The sequence below is a fragment of the Ursus arctos genome, unplaced genomic scaffold, assembly GCF_023065955.2.
Source record: "Ursus arctos isolate Adak ecotype North America unplaced genomic scaffold, UrsArc2.0 scaffold_16, whole genome shotgun sequence".
NCBI lineage: Eukaryota > Metazoa > Chordata > Mammalia > Carnivora > Ursidae > Ursus > Ursus arctos.
Genome location: NW_026622830.1, coordinates 13,001,317 through 13,015,121, shown reverse-complemented (window position 1 = coordinate 13,015,121; position 13,805 = coordinate 13,001,317). Strand labels below are relative to the sequence as shown.

The following is a 13,805-nucleotide window of genomic DNA, read 5'->3' as shown; positions in this document are numbered from 1 at the left end:
CCTGGAAAATTCAGAGGGTCCTAAAACTGTGCAGAATACCTCTGGCGGTTATCTATACAAGGGACTTAGGGTCAAGGCTCAGCTCACAGTACATGTAAAAGAATCCAGTCATGTAACGATCTGGTAGAAGACTTGGGAGCCGCGTGGAACAAAAGGGAATTTGGGAGCCCCATCAGGCTCTCCCGTGCACAACCGGCCATAGAAGGTCCCTGGGTCCTGCCCCTAGGACCCCAAGCAGCGTCCTCCACTGTTGACAACCACCAGAAACATTTTCACAGATTTTGGCCCCTAGGGGGCAGTGTGTTCCCTTGGGAACCACCCGGTTGGAAAAAAGTGTGCTAACCAGTGGCCTGTGGGCTGAATCCACCCCACAGGTGTGTTTGCTTTGGTTTCTCCGGGTAGCAAAGGGCTCACACAGGCACAGTGGTGGAGAACGGACCTGTCTGCGGCCTTGGGAGGGCAGACACAGGGGGGCGCCCAGTTTCCCTTTGCTGAAAGCCCTCTCCCCACGACGGCACAGATGCGTTCTGCTGGAAGTGACCTGCTGGCCACAGGGTGGGATGTGCCAGGTCCTCAGAGAGGGAGGACCTGGCCGTGGACAGGTGGGAACCACAGGCCCCAGGTTGGAGCCCTCCTGGGGAGCTGCCCTGTGCTCCCAAAACCCTGACCGGTGGCCCAGCCTCAGGATGGCCTGGGAAGGCCTGGAGAGGAAGGGCCAAGGAACCAGCTCGTGGAGCTCGGGCCTGAGGGGAATACCACAGGAAGAAGGGGCCGCACCCACCTCGCAGGCGTGTGTGGGGGTTAAACGCACGTAAGCGCCTGGCACGGTAAAGGCTCCGTAGAAACAACTTGCGTGTTTAAAATTACTGTTGTCATTCTTTTTATCTTCTGAAAGGTGTGTGTGCCCCTCTCCAAAGTTTTGCTTGAATTATACTCTACCCCAAGGCTCTCCAAGAGGACTTTCTGTGATGACAGAAAACATTTTACACCTGCACCATCTGCTCTGGCCCCACGTGGGCCCACTGGGCACTCGAAATGTGCCTAAGAGGACCAGAAAACCGAATTTTTAATTTGACTTATTTTTAATTAACTTAAAGTCAGATAGTTCCCAGTGGCCAGTGACTACCGTGTGGGGCCCAGCAGCTCTAGGGTAGGCCCTTCTAGAATGTTCAGCAGAGTTGCAGCTCGCGCTAGGGAGAGACTGCCAAAGGTCACATGTAGCCCGAAAACTCCCTCGAACCGTTAGAGGCTCAGAGGCTCTACACACCCACTCAACAAAGCATCCTGCTTCTCACTTTTCTTTGACTTCCACGATTCTTTTAAAGGCCACCGAAGTTAGAGACTCCTTGAGTGAAATAAAAGTTAGAGACCCTCCGAGCTGAACCCAAGTAAGTTGCCCACGGGCTGGGCGGCCACAGTGCGCCACGCTTAGGACCACAGCGGATGGCGAAGGGGGAGGCAGTGGGTTTTTCTGAGAGTCCCTGATTGCCTGCGGGGTTTGCTCATTTAATGGAAGATTCTGTAGCTTTAATAGAGGTTAACGTGTCACTGTGGGGGATTAAATCAGGTGGTATGTGTGAAAGAACCCAGCTGAGGTGGGTTGAATTGTGTCCCCCAAAATATACGTTCAAGTTCTAACTCCAGGTACTTGTGAACGTGACTTTCTTTGGAAACAGGGTCTTTGTAGATGTCACCAAGTTAAGACGAGGTCCTACTGGATTAGGGTGGGGCCTCATCCAGTGACTGGTGTCCTCAGAAGAAGAGGGGAATTTGGACACGGACACGCACAAGAGAAGGCCACGCGCAGAGAGGGACCTTTGGGGAGGCAGAGCCGGGAACAGGGCAGCCACAAGCCGAGGAACACCAAAGACTTCTAGCAAGTCCCAGAAGATGGAGGAGGCAAGGTAGGATCCCCCCCCCCCCCACCCCGCAAGAGCCGTCAGCAGGAGTGTGGCCCCTGCTCACGCTTGATTTGGGGCTGCTGACCTCCAGAACCATGAGAGAACATAGTTCTGTTGTTCAGAGCCGGCTTTGTTACAGCCGCCACAGGAAGCCCATACACCAAGTACCAGCTACCCCACCGGGACAGAGAGTCTCTGCTCGAGTGTCGCCTGGGGGCAAAGAGGAATCTCCGCCCATCGGCCTCACACCCAGCTTCGGAAAACTTGGGAAGCGTGATCATCTGCTTCCTATCTTTCCAAGTGGCCCCCTTCTCTTCCAACCCCCGGGAGCCTCCCTCCCAGATGTGTGGGCCTGGTCCCATGACCCTCAAGGGTAGGGTCATATGAAAGGCACTAGGTAACTTACACGCCTATGTTGTAACTCCACTGCACAGATGGGAAACTAAGGCACAGATGGGGAAACTGAGGCCAGAGGGGGCCAGGTCTCAGCTCAAGGTTACAAAGGAGTTAGAAGCAGAAGCAAATTCTCTAGACTCCTGCACCAATGTTTTACTTGTTTTGAAACTTAAAGATCCTGGAGAAAGGGAGTGCCCATGAAATCGGAGTTAAAAGACATTCAGCTTGAAGACGAACGTGGATGTAACACACGTGTCCCTCTTAAGGACGCCCTGGGCCAGCCTGGGCCTGGAGGGCTGCCTGACGCCTGTCAGCACTCCTAAGGTGGGTCTCCTTTGCAGGGCGAGTGAAAACGCTCTGTGGTCACACCCCCAGGCCGGAGAGCAGGGGCAGCTGGACGAGGGAAGAAGGGAGCTGTGTGTGCACACGTGTGTGTGCTCACTTGAGGGGAGAGGAAGGGAGCGGGGAGCACAAACAGGAGAGAGGCCAAGCCCAGAGAAGGCTGCCATTGTGAAGGGGGACAGCTGCACCAGGGGCCCCCGCAGGGAGAATCCAAGTCCTTTCTTCTCTGTGTGTGCAGAAGGGCCAAGAAGAAAGGAGGAGGGGCCGAGATGGTGGGGGTGGGGAGGAGAGAGAAGGGAGAGAAGAGAGGGGTATAGAAAGATGCGGAGGGGGGGTGGGCTGCTGGCTGTGGACGGGACACACAGACTCATCCGCTCGTCCTGCCGAGATTCCCCGAGCGCCTAAGACGGGGTGCACCCGCTTGCAGGCACGGGGATGCCAGAGGGGACAGCCCAGGCCGTCCCCATTTCCATGGAGTGGAGGTTTTGGAAGGAAGGCAACCAGTGAGATCAGTGGCCGAGCCCACGTTAGTGCTGGAGAGGGCCAGAGAGACGGACTGGGCAGCAGCCAGGCTGGGGGGACGGAGACATCCTTTAACTTGCGAGGTTGAACAAATACACAGATAGATGTTAAGTGGTGACGAGAGCTCTGAAGGAAAATAAAGCAGGATGAGGGGATAGACGGGGGCAGGAACCCTCTTTTCGATGCGCTAGTCAAGGAAGGCTTCTCTGAGGAGGTGATAAAGATCTGACGGAAGTGAGTGAACAGGCCATGCAGATGTGTAGGGAAGAAGTTTCCAGAAAGGGAAAGAATAAGCACAAAGTCCCTTCAGGGGGTCCCTGGTGGACTGTTTGAGAAACAGGAAGCAGTGGAGCGATGGAGGGGGAGGACAAGCAGCGAGGTGGTCCAGAGGTGAGGGGCAGATCATCAGCACCCAGAGGTGACTGTGGGGGGTCCACGGGAGGGCTGCAGGCAGACGAGGTTACAGGATGCCTCCGGCTGCTGAGGTGGGAACAGAGCGCAGCGGGTGAGGCCAGGAGTGGTGCGCAGGGGGGAGAGGGCTGTGCCATCCGGCCGGGACATGGTGGCAGCCCTGGGAAGGGTGCTGGGAGTGCGCTCTGGAATACCTTGAGGAGAGAGCTGGTGGGGGTCTGCTGATGACTAGATGTGGAGTGACAGGAAGGAAGAAAAGCAGGGACAGGAAGGTTCTGGAATCCTGGAGCCGCCAGGGGAGACCGTGGGACGCTCTCGGGGAGGGGGACGCGGTCAGGAGGCTGCTTTGCACACGTCAGGTTTGAAATGCCAGGTGCACGTCCAAGGGGAGATGGTAAGTAGGCAGCTGGAGGCCGGGCTTCAGGTTCAGCGTGGGGTTCAGGGCAAGAGGCTAAAGGCAGATCCAGCAGAGTGGGGGGATGAGGGAGGGGTGAGGAGGAAGGCACCTGAGCACCAGTGCTCACGTCTGTGCGGTCCTACACACACACACGCACACACACGCGGCAGCGAGTCTTGTCAAGGATGCCACCATGCCCAGGGCCGCCTTCCTGGCCTCCTGTGCGAGAGGCCCCAGCTTCCACCAACGCCTCACGTGCCCCACCAGGGCCTGCGGACTGGCCCAGAGTCACTGCCCCCCCAAGTGAGGGTGGCCGCCCAACGCTGACAGCCAAGTTGTGCAGACCCTCGGCTGACCTCCCTTCCCAGTTTTGTGTGAGCAGAAGAGTGAAAATAATTGGGGTGCTCAAGGCCAAATCTCCAAACAGCTTCAACTGGGGGCCTTGATGTAGCCTGGGCTTGTAATGAGAGCCCCCCCCGCCCCCGCCTCCCCTGGCGCATTCTAGAACATGATGAGGGAGGAGCCGAAAGCTCGCCACCAGTGCCCACATCCCTACAGAAGTCTGTACCAGATGGCAGAGGCTGGGCACGGAAACCACCTCAGAACTGCCAGACTCAGATGGCAGCGAGCAACGAGAAAAACGTTACCCCAACGAGAAGACAATGGGCACTTCTGTCTCATTCGCCAGCAAGCGCCGGGAAAGGTGTCCCCCATCCCCCCCAAAGCAGCGTAGTGGAAATCTGTGATTGCCACCTCAGTATGCTTTCCTTCCTCCCCATTCCCAGTCCTGGATTTCCGATTTGCTGGAAATCGCCACATTGCTCGTGGGCCATGGAGGTGCCCATGTACGTTCCCCCTGCTAATGTGTGGGACTCCCTGTTTCCCCACACCCCCACCCACTTTTGGTGTGAGGGGGCCTCTGAATATTTGCTATGGCCACTGTCGCCTTCATTCGCGTTTTGCTGATGACCAGAGAGGTAGGACACGTGCTGCCAACTTTAATCCACGTGCACAACTTCCTGTCTCCACTGCTCCTTGTGTAAATGTCACCGTCGTCAGGGCTCACACTGCGTAAGTGCTCCCTGTGTGTCACTGTTCTGACATTTCATCCCCATAAAACCCTAGGAGCTAAGTAACATTCTTCTCCTCCCTCGAGGTAACCGAGACTAAGACGTTAAAGAACTTGTTCAAATGCACTCAGTTAGAAAGTGGCGGAATCGAGACTCGAACCCAGGCAGAGTCCTTGCTCTCTACGGCTCTGCAAAGAGCTGGGAGGAGTCTCATTGCCAGAACACTATAGAACTTTGACCCGTGGCTATGAAACACAAGCGAGCACACTCAGGCAGCTGACCTGTGCTAAGAGTTGACTGAGAGCGTTTTGTAAAAAAAGAAGATGCAATTCGTCCCTTTCGGGGTGTTTATCATTGAGACCCCAGTCCCCGGAGACAGGGGAAGGCAACATACAGAAATACCCACGAACAAACGGATATTCATCCTGCTTCAACTTCGAATCTCTTGCTTTGTCCTTTGTCTATCTCTACTGCAAGCACGGGGTAGCAGAAAGCAAGATGTGCGCCAAATGAAAACGCCAATCTTGTAAAAGACGCCAGGTTTTGTGAAATTGATTACAGGGATGCTGGAGGACGGCTCGAAGCCCACGCACATCCATTGACAAACAATATTCTGATCCATGAGGTAACTGAAGCAGAGGCCGCTGGAAAGGATGAGGAGGTAGGAAGTACTTCGTGGGGGGAAGATTCAGAAGTCAAAGGAGGCAGAGAGGCCCGCGGGAAAACGGATCCAGTCCCAAATGCTTCTGCAGAAACGACCTGTTATGATTTTGCTGTGCAAAGTGCGGGTTCAACGAAGGACATCACATTGTGTTATCGCTTCCATTTGTTGGACAAGTCACACCCCACCTCCCGCTGTCCCTTCACCAACCCATTTGCTCAGAGAATGAACCCATTAGTCACCATCACAACATAACATTTGTTGCTATGAGATAGGACATCAAATAAGGTTATTTTCAAAATTTTGTCGTTTCCTTTTTTTCCCCCAAGATAAAAGGCCCAACTAAATGCACTAAAAGCACTATTTACATGAAATGTTGGTCCACAGTTGGTGCGCTTAAGGAATGTTTTCCTCGTTCCAGTCTTGCACAGTTCAGGCGGACCTCTTGTACTCAAAAGGGGGTCACACACACAAGCGGTTGTGAACCGTTACTACAGTTTGATAATCTTCCCTCTGTATCCGCTGTCATCTTCTCCTACAGAAAGGAATTTCTAGCTGGGAAAATGGTTACCTAGAATGGAGAGTGCATTTCTTAGGCTCTTTTGCAGTCACATGAGCACATTTCTCATCAATGAGGTACAAGGAGAAATGGAAAGCAGCTGAATCTCTGATCAATTTAGGAACACCTAAATATATAAAGCAAATACTAACAGACCTAAAGGGAGAGATAGACAACAATACAATGATAGCAGGAGACTTTAATACCCCACTTTCATCAACACACAGATCATCTAGGCAGATAATCGTAAGGAAACGCTGGCCTTAAATGACATGGCAGACCAGATGGACTTAACATTTACAGAACATTCCATTCCAAAGCAAGAGAACACACATTCTTCTCAAGTGTACATGGAACATTCTCCAGACAGATCATATGTGGGACCACAAAACAAGTCTTAATACACTTAAGAAAACTGAAATCATATCAAGCATATTTTCCAACCACCATGGTAGGAAACTAGAAATCAATCACAAGAAGAAAACTGGAAAATTCACAAATATGGGGAGAGTCAACGAGATGCTACTGCACAATGACTGGGCCAAACAAGAAATCAAGAGAAATAATAATAATAATAAAAAAAAGAGACTGAGGCAAATGAAAATGGAAAGAAAACATCCTAAAGCTTATGGGATGCAGCAAAAGCAGCTCCAAGAGGGAAGTTCATAGCAATAAACGCCTACATCAAGAGACAAGAAAAATCTCAAATAAACCACTTAATTTCACGCCTCAAGGAACCAGGAAGAGAGGAATGAAGCCCAAAGTTAGTGGAAGGAAGGAAATAACAAAGATTATAATGAAAATAAATGAAACAGAGACTAAAACAACAACAGAAAAGATGAAGCTAAGAGCTGGTTCTTTGAAAAGATCCAGCAAATTGACAGACTCACCAAGACAAAGAGACACACGACTCAACTAAATACAACCAGAAATGAGAGGCGTCACGCAGGAATACGAAGGGTCGCGAGACTACTCTGAGGAATTATGCACCCACAAATTGGACAACCTAGAAGAAATGGATAAATTCCTAGAAGCATACAACTTACCAAGGCTGAATCATGAGCAAATAGGACATGAATAGACCATTTACTAGTAAGGAGATTGTGCCAGTAATCGAAAACAGCCCAAAAAACAAAAGTCCAGGACCAGAGGGCTTCACTGGTACCTTCTACCAAACATTTAAAGAAGAATTCACATCAATCCTTCTCAAATTCCTCCAAAAAACAAAGAGGAGAAAACACTGTTAGACTCACTCTACAAGGCCAGCGTTACCCTGATACCATAACCAGGCAAGGACACCACAAGAAAAGGAAATTATAGGCCAATATCCCGGATGAACACAGATGCAAAAACCCTCAACAAATCTGAACAAACTGAATTCAACAACACAATGAGAGGATTACACCCCACGATCAGGTGGGATTTACTCAAGGGATGCGAGAATGGTTTACCATATGCAAGCTGATCTGTATCATAGACCATGTGAACAAAATGAAGGATAAAACCCATTATGATCATCTCGATACAGAAAAACATTTGACAAAACCCAACAGCTGTGATCCAGATTCTCAACAAAGTGGGTACAGAGGGAATGTACCTCAACATAGCGAGGCCCTATGTGACAAGCTCACAGCTAACATCACGTTCAGCAAAAAACCGAAATCCTTTCCTCTAAGATCAGATCTAAAGTTTTCTACAGAGACCTTCTGGTCAGATGCTCTAGGTCAGAATAGGAGCTACACTCTGCCTTCAGACAGCTTTTTTCGGCCCCTATGGTACATTTTTTTAAAAATTGAGTTTGGCAACTTTTTTTTTTTTTTTTTTTTAATATCAGCAGCTTTCAGTTAAAAATTCAGGTTAGAAATACTTGGTACTCCTAAGCACAAATGGCTACAATTATCTGGATCTGAGTGGCAGATGCCCCTTCCAATAGGAGCCCTCTGGTCTGCTGCGGGACCCCTGTCCTGCTTCTTCTATTCACTTGCAGGTCGCCACAACCACCTGGGGGATGTGCCCGTGGAAAACTCTGACACCTGTGGCTTTCTGCAGAGACCCAGGAACCAACAGGCTTCTGTGTATAGGATCGAGGCCTCCCTAGTTCTCTCAGGAGGATCCACAATCTGGGTGACTATGGCAGGAGACTCAATCTGCAAGGAGGCACACTTTCCTCTTGCTCCTCACCCCCAATGTGCCCCACCAGCCACACGTGTATCCGAGGGAAAGCCCCCTCAGCCTGGAAGACTGCTTCATCTCTGAGCTAAGGGAGGCATCGATCCTTCCCTCCTGTTACTCCCACCAAACAAGCCCCTTGTCCCTTGGTCACAGCTGCCCTGGGGTAGTGATATCCCAGGCACGATGTCTGATTCCACGACTGCCTTGGCTCCTTACCCAAGGTGGGGAGTACTCACTTCTTAACAATTCGATTTAATTGAGTTTGGAGGATTTTTCAGTGGTGCTAGAGAGAAATGTTTGTCATTGTGTTTTTGCCCCAGGCCTGGCAGGTGAGCCTTGGGAACCGACCAAGGTACCTCCCGCAAGATAAACAGGAAGCCCCACTTGCCTGCATCTCCCCTCCCCCCAGGATAGCACACCGCAGCACTGACCACAGGACTGGTGGACCCGGCTGGGTAGTCCAGACAGCCAAGTGGACAACCATCCATGTCAATGCCCAGGCCAGTCTGCAGGGTGGCCACACTGTCCCACATATGCCCCTCTCCATTTTCCACACCAATTTTCATCCCCACCCCCACCCCAATGTTCTTCTGGAACGTTCTCCCATACTGATGGTCTGAAGCCAACAAATTGGTCCCCAACAGAACTCACAGTGAATGTAAATCATGCACGAGTACTCTTAGCCTCTCTGTGCTGTTTCATACTTTAAACGGACTCATTTTTTAAAAAAAATTCAAATTCCTTTGAAAAGGTCAGTTTCTTTCACTACTATAAGGCAAATCATTTTCTATTTTTCTAAAGTATCAATGCACAACTTTTAAATTAAAATGAAGTTGTCCGTGGGCTACCTAAAATCATCTAAAATCCCCGCAGCCTAGGGACGCCGGGCTGGCGCGAGGCCAGGGCGCCGGGCACCACGGCCGAGGCTCCCCTTACCTGTCCGGTAGCCCGTGCTGTTGAGGTACACGGCGAAGGAGCGGCTCTCGTGCTGTGCCTGCCAGGAGGGCGAGGAGCAGTTCTCGTTGTTGGTGTAGGTGTTGTGGTTGTGGACGTACTTGCCGGTGAGGATGGAGGAGCGCGAGGGGCAGCACATGGGCGTGGTCACGAAGGCGTTGATGAAGTGCGCCCCGCCCTGCTCCATGATGCGCCGCGTCTTGTTCATCACCTGCATGGAACCTGCAAGCGGGAGCCACGGTGAGGGGCGGCCGGCCGGCTCCGGACTCGCGCCCCCGCGGGCCACAGGACAATGGTGGTTCTCAGCAGGGTGGCACCCCCGTCCCCGGGGAGGGGGTACATTTTGGAAATCTCTGGGGACAGACGGGGGGGGGGCACCACTGTTGCATGTGGGAAGGGGGCCAGCAAGGACTATCGGTGCAAGAAATTTCCTGGGTCCCCCGTTCCACTGGGTGGTCATGGGGAGCGGGTAAACACCTGTCTGTAAATGATCCGAGCCTCAAGTGGAACTTTATGTAGAAACAGAACATCTTTTTTTGCAGGATATTAATGTGCAGTGTATTTCCTTTTTTTTTTTTTTTTTTTTTTTTGGAAAGCAACCACTATGTAAACCAAGGAAAGATTCTACTTTGTTTTGTTTGGAACTTTCCCAAGAATTGTTCACTTTTACTGAAATCCGGTCATGCCAGCCCGCTGGGCTCACCTCCTCCTGGCACACTCCTCGGCCAAATGCTCTGCTCCTTTGCCCACATGGTTCTTCTACTTTGGAGACCACTGCCCACCTCTCCCCAGATTCAGCCCCCCGGCCAAGGCACACCTCTTCCAGTGATCACTCTGGCTTCCGGTTCCCTTGAGCTCTTATTATGCACGCAGCATGTGTTATGAGGACTTAATTATATACCACCAGGTACTGGGGCTTCATTCGTGCCTTTTCTTGTTTCTCAATGAAACTGTAGCAGTGAAAGGCACTTAGGAAGGAAAGGAAACTACTGTGTTCTGGAAGCCGTACTGTGCACAGATGCTTTCACGGTCACTGCCCTGCTGAGGGCGCCACGAGGGCAAAGACTATGTGCCTTGTTCAGTGCTCGATCCTCAATGCCTCCACGGTGTGTGATATACAGTAGGCACTCAATAAATGTTTGCAGAGTGGATGCGTAACATGATGGCTGGTATCTGAATATTTAGTAGGTTTAGGGAAATAGTCAGAGGAAATCCTTTTTCTCTTCCTTTCTGTGGCTGCCCTCAGTTGCTTTCCTTTTCCTTAAAGTTCTTAGGGTCTGCTGTGGCTTGAGTGATGCAAGCCCCTCCCCTCCCCCGCATGTCCGTGCAGTAACCCTCAGAACCTGGGAATGTGACCTTACTTGGAGAAAGGGTCTTTGCAGACATAGTTAAGGATCTTGGGGTGAGAGTGTTCTGGATTACATTGGGCCCTAAATCCAATGACAGGTGTGTTGTAAGAGACAGAAGGGAGAAGACACACAGACATGGAGGGGATGGTCGTGTGAGGACAGAGGCAGAGGTTGGAGAGATGGGCCCCCAGGAGCTGGAAGAGCAACGGATTCTCCCCTAGAGCCTTTGGAGGAAGCATGACCCTGTCAACACCTTAATTCTGGACTTCTGGCTTCTACGACTATGAAAGAGTAAACCAATACAGGGTCTACCAGGCAGCTGAAGTTTTCGCTGGAGAACTGCCTATCGCAATCACCAACAGCCCCCTAGAGACCCAAGGACGACTCATCAGACCCACCTCGGCCCTCTGCCCCCACTGGGGAAGAATGAAGAAGAGATTTATATGGCTCTTTTATCCCACCTTTCTGCCAAATAGGGACGGAAACAGACTTAGAGCTTCCCTGAGGCAAACATAGATCCTATCTCCTTACTGTTTAAAACCACTGGATAGCTTCCCATGGCACTCGGAAGAAAACCTGAATTCCTTACCCTGGCCTAAGACTCTTCCAGACTTGCCCTTGCTGCCAACCCACCTCCTGTGTTCCTTTGACCTCATCTCTCCCCTCCCCCTTGTTCACCTGGCTACACTGGCCTCCTCATGGGTTCTCACATGCTCCCGTCTCATCCCTGCCCCAGGACCTTTGCACTTGCTATTGCTTCTGCTTGGGACTCTTCCTGAGACTCTGCTTTGCTGGTTTATCCCATTATTCAGATCTCAACCCGAGGTCACCTCCCCAGCAAGGCCTGGCCGGCCTCCCCGTCTGAAGGAGCCCCCACTGTTTACTCCCTGTCACACCAGTGTTACATTTCTCCTTGACATTTATCTCCTTCTGAACGGTCTCCTTTACTGCTTCATTTGTTTATGATCTACTTTCCCTGGGCTGAGAGTTCCGGGTGACTCAGGGCACTGTCCATTCCCCCACCAACACCCCCCGGGGAATATGTAATCGGTGCTCTATAAAAACTCACTGAGTGATGGAAGGAGACACAGCAAAGCCTGCCCTTTCCAGCCCAGCACCTGAGGTGGTTTTATAAGGGACGCCCTCCGGGAACCAGGTGTGTTCCCGAGCCTCTCGGCTAAGGCTGCCAGCAGTGGGTGGAGGGAAGAACCGGCTTTGTGTTACGAACTGAACAGGAATCATCAGGCCTCAGAACTGTGTGAACATCTCTCCTCAAGGTCACACGCCCTCCCAAGAAGCCCCAGGGGACCCAGCTGTAACTGTGGGCAATTACAGGGTTTCTACCAGGTGTGACACCTCCCACTGGAGGGGACAGATGAGGTGGGCTGCCTCGACCATCTGGTGCTCACACGCTGGAAACTGCAGAGGGAGCAGGGCGCCATCTCAGGGACCGGCAGGGCCAGGGGACCCCACCGGCCTTGGGCCCCGCCTGGGGAAGTGGCAGGATTCCAGGCAGGCCTTCTGCTTGCCCATCAGTTCTTTCTACCTTGAATTTTTACCGCAAACCGAGATATCAAGGGCATGCCCCCGAGGCCCCAGGCTTGCACACCAGCCACATTTCCCACCTCTCGGCCTTTGCCTGAGCCATGCCCTCTGCCTGGAGGGCTCCCTCCTAGCCTCCTCAGATTATGGAGCAAACGTCATATATCTGCGTGGCCTTCCCTGGCCCAGAACAGACACTGCTGCCCTGGCTTCTGGCACCTGCCATGCCCCCCCCTTTTCCCCGCAGCACCTCCTGCCCTCGGACACCACTTCTAGGTCACCTGTTTGCACGCTGCCCGTTGCCCCTCCTGGCACGGCCACCTGGGGGCAGGGATCTGGGCCTACTCTGTTCACTGTTATGGCACACAGAAGGTGTTCAGTAAATATCTGCTAAATTCACAAAACGCAGGCTCTTCCTCTTTACGTTTCTATAGAACTCAAGAGCCCCAGCTGGTTTGCATTCACGGATGTGTGCTTTGTGTCGTGGGTGTGAAAAATCTCACTTGAAATAGCATGAGCTGAATCCCGTTCTCCGGTTTGCCACACTCCCCACTGTGCCCTGTAGTCTTGCACCCATTTCGCCCATTCGTGTTATCTGCCGGGTCCCCTGAAGGCCTTGGTTTGGCAACCTCCTAGTATAATTTCATGGATGAGCAGGTCCAGCCTCTTCCTGGGGCAGAGGGCAGGGTACTACGCCAATAAGTTTTTAATAGTAGTGAGTCTGGTTGGCTGTGGGCTTGCTGTAGGCACCTTGCTGGGCGTGTGTCGGGCATCATTTTACTTAATCCTCTCAACAGCCCTTTTGAGGACAGAGCCACAGTCAGAGCCACAGAGCTCGGCAAGCGGGCTATGCGGACTCAAACCCAGGCCTGTCCGATGGGAATGGCAGGTGCTGGGCGTCACGTTCCAGAAGCGTATGGTCCACACCACACAGGAGGTCGTGATAACACACCCAGGGAATGCAAAGAGCTCCCTATGCGCTTGGTCAGTTCTCGGCTTCGGTGAGGCTCAGGAGGGTCCTGGGCTGGAGGCTGGGTCCCCTCGCCGTCCCAGAGGGGGCTTTAGGTGCACGCCAGCCATGGGAGCAGCACAAAAGCACGTCGCCAAGGATCGGGGATGCCAGCGGTGGGAAAGTGACTCCCTTTACTACGATCAGCTCCAGGAGACAAGGTCAGTGGTGCCGTCTCGTCCTTAACACCTACACGACTCCTGTTTCCACGGGGAGTGAGCCGGCCGCCTGCTCGGAGCCAGGGGTTTAGTGTCCTCTACTTAGGGCAAGTGATCCTGGCTTCTCTCAGTTAGGGTGGTGGACTCTTGTTCTTTAAAACAAAACAACTACAGCTGATTAAAAGAGGTCGATACGAGTACCAGCAGCACACAGAGGAGAACATTCTGGAAAGGTGAGGGGCTGGCTGGCGTTTGGCACATACGGGCTACGTACAATCTAGAACCTCACCTTCACAGTGAGGTGACGTGGCTGTCCTACAGACACCTTCAGTGCCACACCAGCTAAACGGAGCTCCTGCGGT

The 13,805-nt window shown here is 52.2% G+C and overlaps 1 protein-coding gene across 3 annotated transcripts in view; it reads right to left on the bottom strand.

Annotated features, from left to right (window-relative positions):
* Window positions 1-13,805, bottom strand: part of SULF2 (sulfatase 2) — a 112,622-nt gene that overhangs the window by 56,890 nt on the left and 41,927 nt on the right. For all 3 annotated transcript variants that reach the window (XM_026503686.4, XM_026503685.4, XM_057312483.1), the window contains exon 3: window positions 9,368-9,607. In XM_026503686.4, the coding sequence (XP_026359471.1) occupies window positions 9,368-9,607 (240 nt within the window). The remainder of the gene's footprint in view (window positions 1-9,367; window positions 9,608-13,805) is intronic.